Raw genomic sequence first — 23592 nt, 5'->3', positions numbered from 1 at the left:
TAAAAAAAAAAAAAAGAATTTAGTTTCTTGTTCCTGGAGGTCTGAGGTTCCTGTTTTCTTGCTGCCTGTCCGCCAGACTATTCTCTGTTCCTGGAGGCCACCCACATTTCTTGTCCCAAGGCCCCTTTGTATTTAAACCAGCTGCAGCACATTGACGACTCCAAATACTTTGAATCTTCAGCTTCCACTCTGCCACCAGCCAGGGAAAATGCTGCTTTTAAGTGTTCACTCAGATCTCTCTCTCCTTTCTCATTACCTCAGATTCAACTAATTAGCAACCTTAATTACACTCTAAAATCAGTTTTTCCATGTAAGATAGTATAATGGGCATAATACCATATTTATAGTTCAGGGATTAGGCAGGAAATTTGGAGGGACCACTTTAGAATTCTGCCTACCGCACTTGGTTCTGGTGTTATCTGTTCGTTGTCTCCATTGCAAAGATATCTTTTTCCTAATGTGATTAATTAGTAATCTGGAGGGTGAAACTGTGAATATTCTGCTCTCCAGCTGAAAAGATAGTGATACATTGACAATCCATGCTGTAATCGGTTGGTTACTAGAAAGGTGGTGGTAAAATGTTTATGAGCTACTTGTGTCAGTCCTTCTGTTTTTATTAGTTGCTGTCTGACTAGAAGAGTTCTCCCTTCCTCCCCCACCTGTTCACCCCTTTGTCTACTTACTTTTAAGGAGAAGATGATTATATAGATTTAATGACTTCTTAAAAATTTTAAATAAAATCAGCATGTCATAATCTACTGTTGCCATTACTTTTGTTATAGTGTTAATATACCAGTTTGATTTAAAGGGAAAAGTTGTAGAAGTTAGCAATAAAAATATTTTTTATTGTGGTTATAAACAAGTAGCATAACATTCACCATCTTAACCATTTTTTTAAGTGTATAGTTCAATAACACTAAGTATATTCACATTGTGCATGAGATCTCTAGAACATTTTCATCTTGCAAAATGAAACTATATCCATTAAAAACTAATTTCCCCTCCCTACACCCCCCAGCCTTCAGCAAACATGTTTCTGTTTTACTTTCTGTTTCTATGATTTTGACTACTTTAGATACTTCATATGAGGAATCATACAGTATTTATCTTTTTGTGACTAGCTTATTTTGCTTAGCATAATAATATCCTTGAGGTCTATCTGTGTTGCAACATGTGACAGGATTGCCACTTTTTTTTTTTTTTTGAGACAGTCTCACTGTGTCACAAGGCTAGAGTGTAGTGGCGTGATCTCAGCTCACTACAACCTCCGTCTCCTGAATTCAAGTGATTCTCCAGCCTCAGCCTCCTAAGTAGCTGGGATTACCCACCACCACACCCAGCTAATTTTTGTATTTTTTAGTAGAGACAGGGTTTCTCCATGTTGACCAGGCTGGTCTTGAACCCTTGACATCAGGTGATCTGCCTGCCTTGGCCTCCCAAAGTGCTGGGATTACAGGCATGAGTCACTACACCTGGCCTGCCCTCTTTTTTAAGGCTGCATAATATTCCATTGTATGTGTGTATCACATTAACCGTCTGTCAGTGGACATTCAGGTTGCTTCCACTTAGCAAAAATAGTTTTTAACATGAGGTTAAATTATAGCTGGAGGAAATTTAAGGTATGTGAAGGTCAAATACTCCTAATCCGAGAACACAAGAACCAAACTCTTTATCACTGTAATAATTATTATCTAAATCAGTTTCTCAGTGGGTTGCTATTGGCATTGTGGGTGAGACAGTTATGCCAGACTCTTGAACTTTAGGATATTTTGGCGGTCCCATCCCCAAAAGCCAGTATAGTATCCCTTTCTCATCCAAAAGTGCCCTCTACATTTCCTGTCTCCTAGAGGAGCTAGGGCCATTCTGAACTAGAAATTTCATTTCATCTTTGGTGTGGGGCTACTTATTAGAACTTGTCATAAATATGTATTTTTCCCCCTTTTGTTCTGATTTATTTCTAATTTCTCATAAAAACAGCCAGATTCTAGATCTGTTGTTTTATTATATATCAGCTAACTTTAGAAGGTTGTAGTGATTGTTTTTCTCTGTTGTTCAGACCAGGGAAGAGAGTACCTCAAGTTTTTTTTTTTTTTTAATTTGACAAGGACACTTTAATTCTCAAATATTCCTATATCTGATAGTGAACAAGTGGCTCTGGTGTTGCTCATGCCTTAGCAGAGAATCTCACAAGTTGCAAGGTCTAATGACTCTTTTTTCCTAAGCTTTTCCTCTCCTTTCTTCTCAGCACTCCTATAGGAGGCCTGATGATGATAGTTCAGAGGTTCCATGGTGAGACTGTTCAGGAGAGAAAACAGAAGGACCGAAAGGCACTCCATGATCTAAAACTGGAAGAGTGGTGAGGAACATATTAAGCCCAGGGAATCTTGGCTATCTTATCCCCAGGCCTTATATAGTGGCGCTCTGTTAAACTCATGTACTCTAAACTGCTACTCAATTCAAAGAAGAGTTTATTTTTACTGATACAACTCATACTATACATTGTATTTTAGTCAATTTAAAGAGAATGGAAAAATGAAAGATATTAATTTTAGTTTTAACTTAATGAAGATCTTTCTTTGTATATGTTCTTTTTAAGTTAAAATGTTGTAAATCTTATTTGCTTGCATGTTTTTTCTTTTCCTATGTTCTTGACTGCATAGGAAGTTACCTAAAGAGAATATTCATCAAGGAGTGAGGTTTACTTGGCTTATTTTAAAAGTACATCCTTTGCTGGGTGGGGTGGCTCACTCCTGTAATCCCAGCATTTTGGGAGGCCGAGACAGGTGGATCACCTGAGATCAGGAGTTCGAGACCAGCCTGGCCAACACGGTGAAACCCCATCTCTACTAAAAATAAAAAAGTTAGTTGGGCGTGGTGGCACACACCTGTAGTCCCAGCTACTTGGGGAGGCTGAGGCAGGAGAATCACTTGAACCCCGAAAGCAGAGGTTTCAGTGAGCTTTGATTGTGCCACTGCACTCCAGGCTGGGCCACAGAACAAGACTCCGTCTCACAAAAGAAACAAGTGACATTCTTTTTTATACATACATACATAAGTAACACACAGCATGTTAAGTCTCCACAAATAATTCTTTTTCTTGCTGTAGACACAGAGGAATTAGGTGGACAGTGGCTGTTCATGCACTGAATGCCAACGAGGAGCATGAAAACTTTCACCTGTTGCATCTAGTCATTTCTTGGGATGCAACTTGTGGGGTAGGGCAATCAGACTGATAGCAACTTTGCACAGATTCTATATGTACAATCAATATGACAGGCTGCCATCTAGTGCTCCTGAGTACAAATGATTCTCACTAGCTCAGCTTCCTGGGTACCTAAGACAGCATTGGCTGCTGCTGCTGTTGCTGTTTGGTATTATAATTGGATAGATGAGAAATTATTTCCCAGTGTTTTTAGTTGAAATCTCAGGTTTCTGCTAACCACACACACATGGAAATTCTTAAAAGCTGTAGGTCCATTATCCAAGGACTTAGGTGCTATATGAGAAAAAAGCATTGATTTTGGATTTCAGGGTTTCAATGAAACCTTGAAAACTGGGCCTGAAATCGAGCTAAACTATCAGTTCATTCTGTGATCTTAGATATTTTCCTTAACTTCAAGCCCTCAGGTTTTTTTTTAGCTGTTCTAAGGAACAGAATTATACCACCTTGTTCAGTGTTTGTTTTATTCCTTCCTTTTTGTAGTAAAAGGTAGGTAGGACATGAAGTTATATAGGTTCTAGGGTACACTTAAAATTCTGAATGCTGATAAAATTTGACATTATAGAAAATTAAAAGGATAAAAGCATTCCCTAGGTGTCAGACTTCTTTTTTATTTTTTGAAAAGGAAGCTTTGAGAAAGAGGTTAGAAAGGTAAGGAATGTATATTGGCTATTTGACATTGATACAGGATGTTATGGAAGAATTAGCATTTGGAAAAATATGAACACATAACTATTTCAATTTAAAAAGTAGGGGTGGGTGCAGTGCTTACACCTGTAATCTCAACACTTTGGGAGGCCAAGATTAGCAGATCACTTGAGGGTCAGGAGTTTGAGACCAGCCTGACCTACATGGTGAAATCCCGTCTCTACTAAGAATACAAAAATTAAGGCCGGGCGCGGTGGCTCAAGCCTGTAATCCCAGCACTTTGGGAGGCCAAGGTGAGTGGATCACGAGGTCGAGAGATCGAGACCATCCTGGTCAACATGGTGAAACCCCGTCTCTACTAAAAATACAAAAAAACTAGCTGGGCGTGGTGGCACGTGCCTGTAATCCCAGCTACTCAGGAGGCTGAGGCAGGAGAATTGCCTGAACCCAGGAGGCGGAGGTTGCGGTGAGCCGAGATTGTGCCATTGCACTCCAGCCTCGGTAACAAGAGCAAAACTCCGTCTCAAAAAAAAAAAAAAAAAAAAAGAATACAAAAATTAGCCAGGTGTGGTGGCATGCACCTGTAATCCCAGCTACTCAGGTGGCTGAGGCAGGAGGATTGCTTGAACCCAGGAGGCAGAGGTTGCAGTGAGCTGAGATCGTGCCACTGAACTCCAGTCTGGGCACAGAGCAAGACTCTGTCTCAAAAATAAATAAATAAATTTTAAAAAGTGAATAAAAAATTAAAAACTGCAGAGATTTGTCAGTAATTTAGAGATCAGTGATTTTTGAGATGGTAAAGCTTAAGAATGGCTGGCAAAGGCCATTCTAAGGTCATTCACCTGGAGTTTCCACCACAGGCAACCCTGCCAATTCTAGTGAGTGAGCTGCCATGTGCACCCCCTGAAGACTGGCCAGCCTGGTGCCACCATTTACCTCCCCCATCAGGTTAACAGCAGATTTGCCAACAGGAACCTTACAGGTCAGGAGAGAATGATGATACATTCAGAGTGCTGAAAGAAAAAAAACAAACTCCCACCAAGAGTATTATACCTAGCAATGCTGTTCTTCCAAAATGAAGGAGAAATGGTCTTCCCAAGACAGACAAACACTGAGGGAATTTATCACCATTAGACTATCTTATAAGAAATGCTTAAAGAACTCCTACATCAGAATGCAAAAGTACGGTAGCTACCATTGTGAAAATACATGAAAGAATAAAACGTACTTGTAGAGCAGATACACAAATAAGAATGAGAAGGGAATCAAACCTTATAATTACAAAAATCCATCAACCATGAAAATAAATAATAGGGGAAGAAAGAAACAAAGGTTATACAAAACAACCACAAGACAATTAACAAAAAGACAGGAGCAGTTCCACACCTATCAATAACAACATCGAATGTAAACACTTTAAATTCCCCAGTTAAAGATTTAGACTGGCTGAATGAATTTAAAAAAATTTTTACAGACTCAACTATATACTCTGACTACAAGAAACTCACTTCACTTGTAAAGGTACAGATAGGCTGAAAGTAAAGGGATAGAAAAGGATGTTCATGCAAATGGAAATCATAAATGAGGAGGAATAGCTATACTAATGCCAGATAAAATTGGCTTTAAATAAAAAAATATAAAAAGAGACAAGTTCATTATATAGTGATAAAGAGATCAATTCAGCAATGGGAAATAGCAACTATAAATATATATATATATATATATATATATATATATATATATATATATATGTATACCCAACACCAGAGCATCCATATATATGAACAAATGATATTAGAGCTAAAGGGAGAGATAAACCCTAATATAATAGCTAGGGACTTCAACACCATACTCCCAGCTGGGCACATCATCTAGACAAAATCAACAAAGAAACATCAGACTTAAACTGTACCATAGATCAAATGGATCTAACAAACATTTATAGAACATCACATCTAACAGCTGCAAAATACACATTTTTCTTTTTCTTTTCCTGTTGTTTTTTTTTTTTTTTTTTTTTTTTTTTGAGATGTAGTCTTGCTCTGTTGCTTAAGTGCAGTGGTGTGATCTCAGCTTATTGCAATCTCCATCTTGCAGGCTCTAGCGATTCTCCTGCCTCAGTCTCCCGAGTAGCTGGGACTATAGGCGCACACCACCACACTTGGCTAATTTTTGTATTTTTATTAGAGACAGGGTTTCACCATGTTGACCAGGATGATCTCAATCTATTGACAATCTCTTGATCTCTTGATCCACCTGCCTCGGCTCCCCAAAGTTCTAGGATTACAGGCGTGAGCCACTGTGCCTGGCCTTTTTTCTTATCTTGGAATGTACAAGTATCAAAATTTTTAAAGGTCAGAATAATGGCAAGTATTTTTTCAGACCACAGCAGAATAAAACCAGAAATCAGTAACAGAAAGGACTTTGGAAACTGCAAATACACAGAAATTAAATAACATGCTCCAGAACAACCAATGGGTCAATGAAAAAATTAAGAAGGAAATTAAAAAATTTCTTGAAACAAATGAAAATAGAAACACAACATTGCCAAAATATATGAGATACAGCAAAAGCAGCACTAAGAGGGAAGTTTACAGCAATAAATGCCTCCATCAACAAGTAGAAATATTTCAAATAAACAACTAATATTGCACCTCAAAGAACTCGAGACACAAGAACAAATCAAACGTAAAATCAGTAGAAGGAAATAAATAAAAAGATCAGAGCAGAGCTGAATAAAATAGAGACTTAAAAAGGATACAAAAGAGCAACTAATAAAAAGTTGGTTTCTTGAAAATAAACAAAATCAACAAACTACTAGTTAGAAAAAAGACCCAAATAAATAAGGTAAAAAACAAAAAAGGAGACGCTACAACTGATACCATGGACGTAGTCAGTATCATTACAGAGTACTATGAAACAACAGTATGCCAAGAAATTGGAAAAGCTACAGGAAATGGATACATTCTTGAGCCCATATAATCTATCAAGATTGAGCCGAGAAGTGATAGAAAACCTGAACAGACCAATAACAAATAACAAGATTGAACTGGTGATAAAAAGTCTCTCAACAAAGTAAAGTCCAGGACCACATGGCTTCATTGCTAAATTCTGCCAAACAGTTAAAGGAGAATTAAAACCAATTATCAAACTGTTCCAACATAATGAAGATGAGAGAATTCTTCCAAACTCATTCTACAAGGCCATCATTACCCTGATACCAAAACCAGACAAGGGCACATTAAATAAATAAATAAATAAATAACCTATAGGCCAAAATATTCTACAAAACAGTTCTTAACAAAATACTAGCAAACCAAATCCAAGAGTACATCAAAAAGATTATACATCGTGAACATGTGTGACTTATCCTAGGGATGCAAGGATGGTACGACACACACAAATCAATAAATGTGGTATATCATATAAACCGAAGGGAGGACAAAAGCCATATGATCATCTCAATAAATGCAGAAAAAGCATTTGGTAAAATTCAACACCCCTTCATGATAAAAACTTTCAGAAAGTTAGGGATAGAAGGACTATTTCTCAGTACAATAAAGGCCATATATGACAAACTCACAGCTAATATACTGAACAGGGAAAAGTTGAAAGCTTTTCCTTCAAAGAACTGGATTGAAATAGGAATGCCCACTCTTACCAGTCTTACTCAACAGAGTATTAGAAATCCTAGCCAGAGCAGTTGGGCAAGAAAAAGAAATAAACGGCATTGGAGGGGCTAGGTACGGTGGCTCACACTTATAATCCCAGCGCTTTGGATGGCCAAGACAGTCAGATCACTGTAGGTCAGGAGTTTGAGACCTGCCTGGCCAACATGGTGAAACCCCATCTCAACTAAAAATATAAAAATTAGCTGGGTGTGGTGGTGCACACTTGTAATCCCAACTACTTGGGAGGCTGAGGTAGGAGGATTGTTTGAGCCTGGGAGGTGGAGGTTGCAATGAGCCAAGATGGTGCCATTGCACTCCAGCCTGGGTGACAGAATGAAACAAAAGAAAATTAGCCAGGCACAGTAGTACATACCTATAGCCCCAGTTACGTGGGAGGCTGAGGCTGGAGGATCTCTAGAGTCCAGGAATTCGAGGCAGCAGTGAGCTATGATTGCGTCACTGCACTTCAGCCTGGGCAACAAAGTGAAACCCTGTCTTTTTATCTTTTTTTTTTGAGATGGAGTTTCACTCTTACTACCTATGCTGCAGTGTAATGGTGCGATGTTGGCTCACTGCAACCTCCACCTCCTGAGTTCAAGCCATTCTCCAGCCTCAGCCTCCTGAGTAGCTGGGATTACAGGCACATACCACCATGCCCAGCTAATTTTTGTATTTTTAGTAGATTTGGGGTTTCACCAGGTTGGCCAGGCTGGTCTCAAACTCTAGAACTCACGTGATCCACCCACCTTGGCCTCCCAGAGTGCTGGGATTACAGGCATGAGCTGCTGTGACCCTGTCTCTTTTTTAAAAAAGAGGTGGGGAGCAGCTTGAGGGGAAACTTGTGTTTCTCAAAAAGTACATACAAGTGGCTAAGAAGTATATGAAAAAGTATTCAACATAAATGCAAAATTGGGGTGATGTTTACCCCAATTAGAATGTCTCTTTTAAAAAAGGTAAAGTAAGTTTTGGCAAGGATGCAGAAAGAAAAGGGAACTCACATACTTTTGATAGGAATGCAAATTAATACAGCCATTATAGAAACAGTATGGCAGTTCCTCAGAAAACTAATAACAGAACTACTATATGATCCAGCAGTCTCCCTAGTGGGTATTTATCCAAAGGAAAAGAAACCAGAATATCAAAGAGTTATCTGCACCGCCACCCTTATTGTGGCACTGTTTTTAATAGCCAAGGTATGGAGTCATTGTCCATCAGCAGATGAATGGATAAAGGAAATGTGGTATATATGTACTATAGAATACTATTCAGCAATAAAAAAGAATTGTGGGAACATGGATGAGCCTGGAGGGCATTGTTATGTAAAATAAGTCATCCACAGAAAGATAAATACTGCATGTTCTCTCACTCATGTGGAGCTAAAAAAAAATGGGCTCATAGAAATAAAGAGCAGAATTATGGTTTTTGGAGGTTGGGGAGGGAAAAGGGAGGAGTCTAAGGAGAGAGAATTTAAGGGATTGATTAATGAATACAAAATTACAACTAGAGCAGAAGCCTAAGTTCTAGTGTGTGTGGCACTGTAGGATGACAATAATTAATAGTAATTTATTTTGCATTTTCAAGTAGCTAGAAGAGAGGATGTTAGAATGGTTCCAACACTAAGAAATGATCAGGCTGGGTGCGGTGGCTCAAGCCTGTAATCCCAGCACTTTGGGAGGCCAAGGCGGGCGGATCACGAGGTCAAGAGATCGAGACCATCCTGGTCAACATGGTGAAACCCCGTCTCTACTAAAAAAATACAAAGAATTAGCTGGGCATGGTGGCGCATGCCTGTAATCCCAGCTACTCAGGAGGCTGAGGCAGGAGAATTGCCCGAACCCAGGAGGCGGAGGTTGCGGTGAGCCGAGATCGCGCCATTGCACTCCAGCCTGGGTAACAAGAGCGAAACTCCGTCTCACAAAAAAAAAAAAAAAAGAAAGAAAAAAGAAATGATCAATGTTTGCGATGACACGACACATATGCTAATTACCCCGATTTGATTATTACATGTTGTGTATTTATGAAAATATTACTTTGTACTCCATAAATATGTACAATTATTAGTATCGATTTTAAAAAGAATGGATGAAAACAAATCATAGTAAGGAAAGAATACTTAGGCAGAATGAAAGTATCAAAACTGTATGGCATATATGTGTGTGTTTATTTGTGTCTGTGTGATACTTCTTTTTTTTTTTTTGAGACGGAGTTTCGCTCTTGTTACCCAGGCTGGAGTGCAATGGCGCGATCTCGGCTCACCGCAACCTCCGCCTCCTGGGTTCAGGCAATTCTCCTGCCTCAGCCTCCTAAGTAGCTGGGATTACAGGCACGCGCCACCATACCCAGCTAATTTTTTGTATTTTTAGTAGAGACGGGGTTTCACCATGTTGACCGGGATGGTCTTGATCTCTTGACCTTGTGATCCACCTGCCTCGGCCTCCCAAAGTGCTGGGATTACAGGCTTGAGCCACCGCGCCCGGCCCCGTCTGTGTGATATTTCTAAGGAGAGTTAATTCAGCAAATGTTTAAGTGTCTTGTATGTGCCTACTTCTTTGCTTGAAAATAACATAGGAAAATCAAACAAATTGAGAGTAAAATAAAAATTGCCTTAATGAGCAGAAAATGTAAAAAACTAACTATAGAGATACAGAACAAATGACCAAATCTGTTTGTGAAGAGTGAGAAGAAACTTTAGATAACCCCAGTAATCACTGAAGAAAGACACTAATACTTGATTTAGAAACAGAACTGATCTATTATTTGGAAATTAGATTTTAACTCTTCATAAATATAAATCTGTAATGTTGTCCTATCTGACTTTTCTCTACCTAGAATTACCATTGTTATATCCTTTCTCCAGTTCCTACAAGATCTGGTCACAGAGTTTTAAAGAGTTGGAGGGTATTTACAGTTCCTCAGCCCTGGGAGCAAGAGGACAGTGAGACTTCAAGCCTTCACACCTTAGCACAAAGTGTGTCAGTTAACCCCCCCACATCACTCCTATAAGAACTCTAGGACCCAGCATACTAGGAATATTTTATGGATCAGAGCTGTCACCACAGCAGTATCCATTATAGTTATGCAGAAGTCATAATTGGCTTGTGAGGTTAGGTGAAAGAATGAAGTTACTGTATTTGAACTGCAGGGAGCAGTGTTTGCTCTGAAGTTGTTATACCAAAGCACAGAGAAAAAGACAAATGCTGTCCTTTTGGTTTTAAATTCATAAGAACTAAAGAAATGGAGCAGTATTTGATTTATCCTTTTTATTTGATTACAGGAAAGCCAGATTACAAATGACTGCACGCCTCCCTGAGCAAATTGAAAGTAGCATACAGAAAAATCAACCTGAGGATGATGCTAAGAGAATTGAAGCACTGCTAAACCTTCCTAGAAACCCTTCAATAATAGATGAACAAGACAAGGACTGAAAGTACTCTGAACTTAAAACTCAGTGGAGAGTTGATGGGAGCTATGCCGCCATGTCTGTTGAATGCCAACAGACAGGCCACTCCTTGGTCAGCCTGAGAAATGTAAGTACTGGTACCTGTGGTGGCAGTGGCTTGCTCTTGTGTTTTTCTTTTTTAACTAAGAACGGGGCTGTTGTACTCTCACTATACTTATCCCTAAATTTAAATACATATTTATGTCTGTCGATCTATCAATATATACATATATGAATATATCTACCCACCTAGATTGTATAGCAGTAAATAAAACATTTCCCAAGAGATTAAAGTTGAATTTTACAGTTTGTATATTTATTCATGTAGTCTTTTAAAAGGGTATTGTGGAAGGAGGAGAGGAAAAAAACAGGTAAGGCAAATGGTCTGTGAAACCCTTGGATCCTGGAGCAGTGTGAGGCTAAATGTGTAGTAGTGTTTGGTTTAATCTTAATAAAAATCAGAGATGATTTCTTTGCCACTTGAAATAAAATATAAATTCAACAAAAAGTAGATCAGCATTATTAAAGAAACAGTTCAACATTGTTTCTTCCCTTAGTATTGCTGACAAAGTATCTGCTGTAGAATATAGGAATTACTTAGATCAGAAACATACCTAACAATTGTTAGTAAATGAAAAGGAAAAGAATTGCTGAATTAAGTATATTGACAGGAAGCAACTGTTAGTATCTATTGTTGGTGTTAGACCTCTCTGCCATACACTGAGAATATAGTTGTTACATAGGAGCACGGTTTGTGAAACAGCATAGTGAGGTAGCTAAAGTCATGGGCTGGCTCTAAAGGCTTTGAATCCCAGCCATGTGGCTTAGCTGCCATGAGAAGTGCATTTAAGAAATTTTGTCATCTTTTGCTATCCAACTCCAGACTTTGAGATGATAATGTGACTGTCGCAGCTTAAGTTGCATCCACTCCTGGTCTAGTGTATTGTGGAAGGCAGTTTTAGAGAAAGGAGCCATGAGTAACAGAAACAGCAATTGGGTATGTGTTAAAACACGCACTTTCAATGAAGAGATCCCCTATACAGGCGTTGTGTGAGCAACATGGTTGTTTATTCCTCTGGGGGGCTGAAGCTGAAAAGGGTGTCAGTGAAGGGCAGTGGGATAGGGGTTGGTTTTATAGGTTGGGGCAAATCTTTTGGAGAGGGGGCAGGGGTATTACATAGGTGAGGGGTGGCAGGTGGGGGGACGGTCAGCTGAGGCAGGCAGGACTTCAGACTTTCTGGGTCCAGGCTTCCACACGGAGGCCTGACAATATGTCTTTCCAGTTCTCCGCTGAGGTCAGAAAGACCCAGAAATACCGAGGAAAAGCCATCTTAGGGATCTAAGGAGACTCTGTGGAAAGTTACTACCTTAGATATTGGAAAATAGCTTACTGTTTAGTGCATACACAGTACATAAAGAACTCATTTTGAATGAGAACTTTCTCATAAATTACAAATGAGGTCAAAATAGCATAAAGCCATTTAAAGAGATTATCAGTCCAATATGAACCAATTGATTTTAAGTCTTTGGAACATCCCTTTCCTCCTTGACTACTGCTTTGAGGTACATAAATCATTCATGTTAAATATCAGAGATTAGTTTTGGATAGTTCTACTTTCTTTGTACCTCATGGGGGAGTGAGAGAGCAACAATAGAGAACACAATGAGAAATGGAATACTGGCTGAACACCAGTAATATTTCCATTATCCTAAAGATGTTCATGCCATACTACCTATGCATGATATTGAACTTTTGTAAACCACAACATGAAATCAGATTAAGTTTCTGAAGTTGACCTGATACTGGACAAATTCTACTTCCAGCAGCATTTTGCCTGACATATATATGTATACACCAGTTAACAGGCCAGAGTCAAACTGATGAAGGGAAAGAGCACCAGAGTTAGGAAATCTGGTTTCTGGCTCTGGCCTTTATAATTGTGGTTGTCCTGGGCCTCAGTGCCTTTGTCATTAATGACACTGCTATTCTCTAAAGTCCCTTCCAGAACTCAAGAATTCCACATTTCAAAACCCCTTTATCAAGGTCACCAGAGCTACTTCTTTGCCCACCGCCTTCCTCTAGACACTTCCTGCAAAGTAACTGAAGTGAAGAAACACCTAAGAATAGATACATAAAGGTCAAGGTGGGGTAATCCTGGCCCTCTGAAGAAGTTCCCAGAAGGGGTCAATTGCAAGCGAAGGTGGGACCTGAGAAAACAAATAAATGATTACATCAAACTCTATATTGGCAAAGGAGGAAAACTTCTTAAATTTATATACATATATATTTAATATATATTGGTGCTTGCTAAACATTTGCCTAATCAATATTTCATGTGATAAAAATTGCCAGAGTAGTTTTAAGTTGTCTCATAATTTAGCTCTCTCTTCATATTCTTCAGCTATCAAGATTAGTATGTCCAGCCGGGCTTGGTGGCTCAAGCCTGTAATCCCAGCACTTTGGGAGGCTGAGGCTGGTGGATCGCGAGGTCGGGAGATCGAGACCATCCTGGTCAACACGGTGAAACCCCGTCTCTACTAAAAAATACAAAAAATTAGCTGGGCGTGGTGGCGCATGCCTGTAATCCCAGCTACTCAGGAGGCTGAGGCAGGAGAATTGCCTGAACCCAGGAGGCGGAGGTTGCGGTGAGCCGAGATCGCGCCATTGCACTCCAGACTGGGTAGCAAGAGCGAAACTCTGTCTCAAAAAAAAAAAAAAAAAATTACTATGACCAAGTTGGGAATATCTTTGATCTTGAGATTAAAAAATATATATATTATATATTTATATACTTAACATATGTATATAATATTTTATGTATACTATATAACTTTTATATTTAATACAAAAATATACAAATATTTATATATCTTTATATATAAATATATATTTAATCTCAAGATCAAAGATATTCCCAACTTGTACTTAGTAATCTTGACAGCTGAAGAATATGAAGAGAGGGCTAAATTATGATAGAATTTAGAACTACTCTGGCAATTTTTATCACATGAAATATTGATTAGGCAAATGTTTAGTAAGCACCAAGACACTCTTCTATGTGTCGGGCAAATAAAGATGTATCAGGCACGGTTCCTTTTCTCAATAAGCCTACATACAGTCCAGTAGAGGACAGAAGGAAGATGTGGTACATGAAAACCAACCGATGGTGGTGGTATGAGATGTGCTATAGAGGTGGAACTGCTTGAGCTGGACAAGATGGTTACAGAAGGCCTTGTGTAGAAGACTGGGTACATGGCTTTATTTTCAAGTATCAGTAGACTGAGCAGAAGACTATTTAAATAGAAAGTCAGGAAAATTGTAGATAATGACAACTGTGCCAGAGCAACATCTTGAAGAGGACCTTCTGAGGAGTGAGCCAGCATTCAGTGGAAATGAGAAAACAGGATAGGAAGTTGGGAGACTGCCTTGGGGTAATATATGTATAGACTGCCAGGTTGTAGTGAACAGAGCCTGACTTGATGTCCAGTTTGAACCTTGGTTTTGTTCCTCATCTGTATGGCCTTACCTCAAGCAAATCACTCAACCGCTGGGAACCTCTGGTTTCTCTCCCATAAAATGGAAATTGATCTTGCTCATAACGATTTTTATAGGACAAGATGAAATAGTGCTTTTGCAAAACAACCTGTTGTATAAGTCCCAGGTGTTATTGTTTCTTTTTCTTTCTATTTCCCCCTCCTGCCCAGGACAATTCTTGCTTTCCTCTATTTTTAGAGATAGTTTTGTAGACTAATTTCTTACGCTGGTGTTACTCCAACCTTCACAAGTCAAAGTTGAACTGTTGAGGGAGGCTTATAACTACCCTGAACCTGATAGTCAGTGTCTTGGATTCTAATGTCCCACATAAGTTTCTCTTGCATGAAAATTCCTGGGGATTTATGACTCACTAAAGCTAATGCTATGTTAGGCTCTCTTAACAAGACAAACATTCCGAACCCCAGATAGTAATTATCCCATTGTATGTAGAGTCAGTAATACCAAATCTAAAGTCTTGGGTTCTATTTACCCCATTCATGTGAAACACTGGAAACTATACCATGTGAGGAACAATTGACAGAACTCAGGGAATTTAGACTGAAGAGATCAGCTGGAATGTGGAAAGTTAAAAAGTTTTGAAGCTTTTCCTGTAGGCACTGGGTTCTCTGCTGAGTTTCTGAGTAGGAAAATGACATGACAGAGTAGTTCTTTATGAAATTTGGCTCCATGATTGGTCAGTAGGATGAGTCTGTTAGTTACCATGTTAATACAAAGTGGCCCTAATCCATATCCATCAACACCGAGAGATATAGGGGAAAAGGAATGATAAGATTAAGAAATTAGCCCAGGCATGATGAACTCAAACTAGTGTTTTATAAATAATGAAAATCATTGAATTGGCTAACAGAGAGAGGAATATTTCAAGATGGCAGTATGGAAACCTGGCAAAAGAAGAGGTTGCATTAAGCAAATTGAATGTGGGGAGAAAGGAAAGAGATGCTAGACATCTTGTGTCTGCTTAGTGTAACCTGAAAAGTTTTTGAGAAGGTGAGGTAGTAAGTAAAGCAGCTTAAATTTAGTACTAAGAGGAAGAGAAGAGTGCCTCATGATCTCCACAATCCATGTATCTCAGAAGAGATGACGGAGGCTACCTTCAGATGTTTTTTTCAACCTCTTGCTTCTGCGGATCCTGTTATATAGGGCGTACACTTTCCCTTCTCAGTCTCTCATTCCTCCTTCTCTCTCTGCATCTTGGGGCAAAGCCTTGGAGACAAGAACAAACAGTAAAAATGATAAGCAAATTTCCCTTGAATTGTGCACATATATTAATGTTCAGCAGTGCTTCACACTGGCTTAGAACTGGAGCAGTGGTTCTTACACCAGAGGTGATACAATGCTACCTCTTCACCTCTCTACCAAGGGAACATTTGGCAATGCTTGGGGATATTTTTGGTTGTCAACTGGGGCAAGGAGTGCTACTGGCATGTAATGAGTAGAGGCTAAGGAAGCTGCTAAACATCCTACAATGCACAGAACAGCACTCCAAAACAAAGAATTATCTTGCCCAAAATGCCAGTAATGTTGAGGATGAAAAACCCTGAATTAAAGAGGTAAGACTGGATAGTTGGTATCAGAAACATCCTTGAGCCCACCTTTTTATCCTACCCTTGGGAAAAGTTGTTAACAGCACAGACTCTCTAAGGAATTCACTGAGCTTTGGCGTGTGTGTGTGTGTGTGTGTGCGCGCGCGCATGCGTGCGTGTGTGCACACACTCTAAAACCTGGAAAAATCAGCATATGTTGATCTTCCAATTTTATTTGATCAGAGTACATGCTTTCTACTCAAAGAAGAGTAGATATTTCTTCATAGTGATGATGGCCATATCACTTAGCAGCTCCTCTTCATTTATTCACAGAGATTGAGGGCAGCATATGCCTAACACCCAAAGTATAAATTTATAGGGTAAAATATCTTAGAAATTTTTTTTTCATCAACCACTCCAGATCTTTCATCCAAAAATGTATTCTAATGAACTGAGAATTTGTTTTTGTGAGATGGAGTCTCGCTCTGTCGCCCAGGCTGGAGTGCAGTGGTGCAATCTTGGCTGACTGCAACCTCCGCCTCCTGGTTTCAAGCAATTCTCCTGCCACAGCCTCCTGAGTAGCTGGGACTACAGGCGCACGCCACCACGCCCAGCTAATTTTTGTAAGTTTTAGTAGAGCTAGGTTTTCACCATGTTGGCCAGGTTGGTCTCGAACTCCTGACCTTAAGTAATCCACCCACCTTGGCCTCCCAAAGTGCTGGGGTTACAGGCGTGAGCCATCGCCTAAGAACTGAGAATTGGGAAGATCACTTGTAGCCATGTAGTTTCTCAACTATATTAGTGCATCCTGCCTTCCGCCAAGAAAATGATTCTTGGCCCCAAAATTTGTCAATTTGCCTTTTCTCTAACTCCAACTCAAAATTAGAATAACAGCAGGATGGTGACCATGGAAGTTGGAATTCACTAAGGAGTTCGTAACAACTTACCTGCCAAATCAACTAGCCTTTAAAAAAAACACACACACAAACAATAGAATACCATTTAGCCTCAGAACGTTTTCAAATAGCAAACCTCAGTCTCCAAAAATATATAAAGTTAGGGAAAAAATAAACGGACTAAACTAGAATGTGCCTTGAGGGTGATGACTTCTTGTCTTTGTAATTCCAGTGCCTAGTAGAGTGCCACACATACAGGAGGTGTCCGGAAAATGTCCAGTGAATGAACAGAACTGCATAAACTTGCTATAAACATGAGAAAAGAATAGGCTAAAACCTCAGAAAGATGCTGAACCATACTAATAAGAGTTTGGTCTTCCAGAATTGAAATCAGGGTAATAGTGTGATAGTACTTACAGTAGGTCAGGCAGCAAAGCACAAAAATTCCATTTACTGATATTAGCGTAATGGCCCAGAATGGGAGCGAGGTATCAGGAAAATGCTCTTGCTTGGCTATGGAGGGAAAAGAATAACGTCAGCTGTAATGTGTTTGCTACTGCCTGATAATTCATTCTGTGCCTTTTCTACTGATGCAACTGTGGAGTATTCTTTGCCTGGCAAGCTCTCCAGTACGCAGCTGCTAGCATTTTTCTTGAATAATTCTTCAATCAGGTGCATACTTGGGGGCAACTAATATTCAGATGTCAGATATATTAAAACTGAAAAAGACACTTTGAATGTCTGCATTTACTGAATTAAGTAGACATAAGGAAGACTCTAAGAAAGTCTTTTAAAAACCATCTTGTCATATTTCACTTTTATAGCTGATTATAACTATGTATTATTACTAATGGGTTGATGTTGTGTTCTAGGTATACTTTATTTTTCTGTCTCTAGCTCTGTCATGCCTTCTCCCTTTGTCTTAGCATATTCTGTCTCCACACGTACACACACACCCTTACCTCACAGTAGCTGCCCTAAAGCTACAGGAGCCACTTTGTATTCACTTTCAGATACAGGTTTTTCACCCTGTAGCCTAGAGCTACTGGAAATACAGAACAAGTCCGGCAAAAAACCAAGTGTGGATATGGCTTGGTATTAGGTGGGACCATCCTAGAAGAGAGCTCTGAAGGTTATCAGCTGTAGTTTCAGTCCCACAGAGAGTACAAGAAATGCCCAAGGAAGGATGAGTGTGGGGAGGAGAAAGGTGATGGTGGATATGGTGCTTCTGGTTCATCCCCCCAGATTAGGAGCAGCAGCTACACTATTTATTCTTCAGCTGCTTTGAGGAATAGTTAGCAGCAACATCTGGGAAAGGGGCAGGGACACAAATTATAGCAGCTCATTTAGTTTCTCTGAAATGGCTTACAAATAAGTGAATATTTACTAACTTACTGTTTTTACTTTTCTGATTACCAGACCTAGTGGTCAGTTTTATTTATTTTTTATTTTTATTTTTGATATGGAGTCTCACTCTGTTGCCCAGGCCAGGCTGGAGTGCAGTGGTACAATCTCGGCTCACTACAACCTCTGCCTCCTGAGTTCAAGCAGTTCTGCCTCAGCCTCCCAAGTAGCTAGGATTACAGGGGCATGCCACCACACCCAGCTAATTTTTGTATTTTTAGTAGAGATGGGATTTCCCCATGTTGGTCAGGCTAGTCTTGAACTCCTGACCCAGGTGATCCACCCACCTCGGCCTCCCAAAGTGCTGGGATTACAGGCATGAGCTACTATGCCTGGTCTAGTTTTATTCTTTTGCTTATTGGACTGCTCATCAGCATTTGGCTAGTTGGACTCTTCTCCTTGGACTTCTATGTTACCATATCCTTCTGTTTCTGTTTGTTGCATTCAGTTTTCTCTGAAGGCTTTTCTTCCTTTTTTTGTCCTCTAATTATTGTTGTTCCCATGGTTCTGTTTGTGGTCCCATTTGGCCCTCACTGGCCCCAGGCTTCCTGGGTGATATCCTTCACACCCGAGACTTGAAATGCCGTTTGAGGCCAGGCACAGTGGCTCACACCTGTAATTCTGGCACTTTGAGAGGCCAAGGTGGGTGGATCACCTGAGGTCAGGAGTTCAAGACCAGCCTGGCCAACATAGTGAAACTCCGTCTCTCCTAAAAGTACAAAAAATTATCAGGGCGTGGTGGTGTGTGCCTACAATCTGAGCTACTCATGAGGCTGAAGGAGGAGAATTGCTTAAACCAGGGAGGTAGAGGTTGCAATGAACTGAGATCATGCCACCGCACTCTAGCATGGGTGACAGAGTGAGAGAAAAAAAGAAAAAAAAAGGAAATGTCATCTGATTTCTAAATTTATATATTGGATGGATCCCAGCATCTCCACCTGATTAAAGCTGAATTTACTGCACATTTTCTAAATCATATCTACCATCTGTATCTCTCATTTCAGTTAATAACAATACCATTTAGTTACCCAAGTAGGACTGTGGTATTTTCTTTGTGCTCATTTCCCAGTAGGCTCCCATGTATTTTCTGTTCTATATTCAGAATATCTCTGGAACTTACTGCTTTTTCCCAAATCTCTTGCAGCAACTGCCTTAGTTGAGATTTTTCTCATCTCCCACTTAGTAGCCTACAAACTGGTCTCTTTGCTTCAGGTTTCCTAGGCTCTACTAACTCCTGCACATTGCTATCACAGTAATCATTCAAAAACACATATTTTATCATAGTGTACCTACCACTTAAAGACTAGGGAAAATTGGTTTTTCTTTTTTCTCTTAAAACACCAGATTGCATGGAGACATCAGGTGATTACCAGAGCTGACCTCTAGAGACTAGAATGACACAAAAAATAACAAAGAAGCCAATGCTGTTATCCAAGGAGTCTAGAAGTTTCACAGGCTTCAGCTGATTCCTGGTTTCTACTCCACACCCATCTACAAGTCTCATTCAACCTAGAGAGAGTATGTGTGTGAGGGAATGAAGGAGACCTCAGTAGTATCAAGCCAGCTCTGTCATGATACCTGCTAGAAACCTGGTAACAGAGGCAGATCCAGAATCCAAGGTGCACAGCTGTGTGAGGGCATCTGCACATGTAGCTTATTAGATACCATAAGTACAACTCTCCTAGATTTATCCCCTTCCAGTTTATCAAGGGAAAACAAATTTGGTAGGACTACACTAAAAAGAATCATATGCCCAATCTGCTTAATTAATAACATTTGGGCTTTTTTTTTTTTTTTTTTTTTTTTTTTTTCAGATCAGTTATTTACTGATGTGGTTTGGCTGTGTCCCCACCCCAAATGTCATCTTGAATTATAACTCCCACAATTCCCACATGTCATGGGAGGAACCCAGTGGGAGGTGACTGAATTATGGGGGTGGGTCTTTCCTGTGTTGTCCTCATGATAGTGAATGAATTTTATGAGATCTGATCGTTTTATAAACAGGAGTTTCCCTATACAAGCTCTCTTTTTGTCTGCTGCCATCCATGGAAGACGTGACTTGCTCCTCCTTGCCTTCTGCCATGATTGTGAGGCCTCCTCAGCCGCGTGGTACTATGAGTCCAAACCTCTTTTGTAAGTTGCCCAGTCTGAGGTATGTCTCTTATCAGCAGCATGAAAACAGGCTGATACATTTACACATCAATGCTGTACTCACATTGACCTATAACATTTCTGTGAACTTAATGTATATTTGTTTGTGCAGTCAGCCCTTGACATCCCATAAATGCATTAGTTGCTTTTGACTGTTACTCTAAATAATCCTCACACAGTCCAATTAATGAGATTTGAGATATTTATACCCTACAGCTCTCCAATCACAAAGACAAAAACCCTTAAGTTAGCAAACTATAGCACATGGCCCAAACCTGTCCTGCCACCTGTTTTTAAAAATGAAATTTTGTGAGTTTGCTCTGGTGACATTGGACAAGGTTTTATGAGCCCTCACTGCTGTGTCCTCAACTGTAATATTGGGGAATAATACCTGCCTCACAGATGTAAGAAGATAGATAGATACAAGATAGATAGATGAATAAAGAGACTGGGGGGATAGGTCACCTACTGATAACATTTGGCATAGAGAATGCTCCGTAAAGAAGTTTCTTCTTTCCTGTACCTAATTTTAAAGCTGGATTAACCTAACATACCTGAGCATATCAAAGAGATGAATAAAAGTAGTAATACTTTTGTAAAAAAAAAAAAATGGTGGTTCATGCCTGTAATCCCAGCACTTTGGGAGGCCAAGGCAAGTGGATCACCTGAGTTCAGAAGTTCGAGACCAACCTGGCCAAAGTGGTGAAACCCCATCTCTACCAAAAAAATACAAAAATTAGCTGGGCGTGATGGCAGGCACCTGTAATCCCCGCTACTTGGGAGGCTGAGGCAGGAGAATCATTTGAACCCAGAGGTGGAGGTTGGAGTGAACCAAGACTGCACCATTGCACTCCAGCCTGGGCAACAAGAGTGAACAAAGAAATAAATAAATTTTGTTGGAACACAGCCATGTCATTCATTTATGTCTTATCTGTGGCTGTTTTTGTGCTACAACCAGCAGAGATGAATTGTTGCAGCAGAGACTGTGTGACTACAAAGCTTAAAATATTTACTATCTGGCTCTCTTCAGAAAAATTTTGCCAATCTCTGTCCTGTCCACATATATCCATATTCCAATATAAATAATGTCAGCCAGGTGCAGTCACTCACACCTGTAATCCAGCACTTTGGGAGGCTGAGGCCGGCAGATAACAAGGTCAGGAGTTCAAGGCCAGCCTGACCAACATAGTGAAACCCCGTTTCTATTAAAAACACAAAAAAATTAGCCAGGCATGGTGGCACCCACCTATAATGCCAGCTACTCAGGAGGCTGAGTCAGGAGAATTGTTTGAACCCAGGAGGCGGAGTTTGCAGTGAGCTGAGATTGCACCACTGCACTCCAGACTGGGCAACAGAGTGAGACTGTATCTCAAAAAGAAAAAAGAAAAGTCCAAATCAAAATGCAATTCAAGCTAGTATTACTGATTTAATAATCAGTACTCTGTACTGCTTTATACCTTCAAACAGAATAATGTAAAATTGGTTTAATAATACTATAACAAGAAAGTAAAAATAGAGACTTAAACTATCTTTATGATTCAAGCCTCATTTTAATAAAATTTTTACCATACATAAAAGATGACTGAGACTGGTAAGTTTGGAGTATCTATAAAGTCATATCAAAGTTTGGTTTATATTTGAACTAATTTTCCCAGGAAATTTTATTTTATTGAGGAAAATAAAGAATCTGCTGTCAGACCGAAAGATCTAGAGTAAATCATATACTAGCATGAATTGCTAGACCATCTAAAATAAATTCTCAACTTCTCAACTACATCTGTTCCCCTGCAAGCCATCTTAAGCCATCATAAGTTTATGATGCATATGTTCATATAAACCCAACTTTTTCATTGTATATTTTCAAATGGCTTCACCTCTTGAGGAAAGGAAATTCTCTAAGTTTACTACCAGTAGGCTAAAATATTTGTCCCAAAATGACCTCTTTTCAGGCATTGTCTTCAAGAGAAGACAGACTTGGTTCAGAAACCAGTAGTACTTAATAAGCACATTAACTCACACAAAAAATAATTGTTTGGCACCATGGAACCATGTGGGTAGCATGCCCTAAAAAAAAGTACCAAATCCCTAAGGGCAGTTTCAAAGGGCACATTTTAATGCTTTCAATCACAATATTGTTACAATAAATTTTTAAGATGAATGCTTGATGGATAGTGGTTATTAGGATATATAAATTTTAGAAGATTTATTAAAAGAAAATAAAATTAGTAACATTACGCCTTGCACAGTGACTTTATTTTTTAAGTTTATTTTAAATTGTTTTATTTTTTTCTTTTTTTTTTTTTTTTTTTTTTGAGACGGGGTTTCGCTATTTACCCAGGCTGGAGTGCAATGGCACGATCTCGGCTCACCGCAACCTCTGCCTCCTGGGTTCAAGCAATTCTCCTGCCTCAGCCTCCCTAGTAGCTGGGACTACAGGCACGCGCCACCATGGCCAGCTAATTTTTGTATTTTTAGTAGAGACGGGGTTTCACCATGTTGACCAGGATGGTCTCGATCTCTTGACCTCGTGATCCACCCGCCTCGGCCTCCCAAAGTGCTGGGATTACAGGCTTGAGCCACCGCGCCCGGCCTGTTTTATTTTTTTCTTTTAGAGACAGTGTCTCACTCTGTTGCCCAGTCTGGAGTGTGGGGCATGATCATAGCTCACTGCAGCTTTGAAATACTATCAAAGTAAATATGACAATTCTAAAATGTGTCTGGCTGAGTTACAGTAATAGGCCACATAAAAATGGCATATTACTAAAAACACAAGAAAATTAGCCAGGTGTGGTGGTACGTACCTGTAATGCCAGCTTCTCAGGAAGCTGAGTCAGGAGAATGGTTTGAACCCGGGAGGCAGAGGTTGCAGTGAGCTGAGATTGCACCACTGCACTCCAGCCTGGGCGACAGAGGGCATGTATGATGGTATTCCATAAAATTATAATACCGTATTTTTACTGTATCTTTCCTATGTTTACATATGGTTAGATGCACAAATACTTACTATGTTACAACTGCCTGTGTATTCAGTGCAGTAACATGCTGTACAGGTGTGTAGCCTCAGAGCACTAGGCTGTACCATGT

At 39.7% G+C, this 23592-nt stretch overlaps 2 protein-coding genes across 5 annotated transcripts in view; one reads left to right on the top strand and one right to left on the bottom strand.

Annotated features, from left to right (window-relative positions):
• TIMMDC1 (translocase of inner mitochondrial membrane domain containing 1) overlaps positions 1-11291 on the top strand; it is a 30264-nt gene extending 18973 nt beyond the window's left edge. Inside the window, exons 6-7 of the mRNA XM_003935486.3 lie at positions 2246-2356; positions 10814-11291. Of these exons, the coding sequence (XP_003935535.2) occupies positions 2246-2356; positions 10814-10964 (262 nt within the window). The 3' untranslated portion in view covers positions 10965-11291. The remainder of the gene's footprint in view (positions 1-2245; positions 2357-10813) is intronic.
• Positions 1-23592, bottom strand: part of CD80 (CD80 molecule) — a 50948-nt gene that overhangs the window by 9899 nt on the left and 17457 nt on the right. The window contains exons 4-6 of one of the 4 annotated variants that reach the window (XM_010345951.3): positions 17371-17466; positions 15626-15737; positions 11361-13186 (exon numbers count right to left, since the gene is read on the bottom strand). In XM_010345951.3, the coding sequence (XP_010344253.1) occupies positions 15667-15737; positions 17371-17466 (167 nt within the window). In that variant the 3' untranslated portion in view covers positions 11361-13186; positions 15626-15666. Of the gene's footprint in view, positions 1-11360; positions 13187-13881; positions 17467-23592 lie in introns of those variants that run through there. The other 3 variants (XM_074404319.1, XM_074404318.1, XM_074404317.1) reach the window with 3 other exon arrangements.

This window comes from Saimiri boliviensis, chromosome 8 (assembly GCF_048565385.1).
Source record: "Saimiri boliviensis isolate mSaiBol1 chromosome 8, mSaiBol1.pri, whole genome shotgun sequence".
NCBI classification, from domain to species: Eukaryota; Metazoa; Chordata; class Mammalia; order Primates; family Cebidae; genus Saimiri; species Saimiri boliviensis.
The sequence above is the reverse complement of the archived record's forward strand: the minus strand, read 5'-3'. Positions and strand labels throughout refer to the sequence as shown.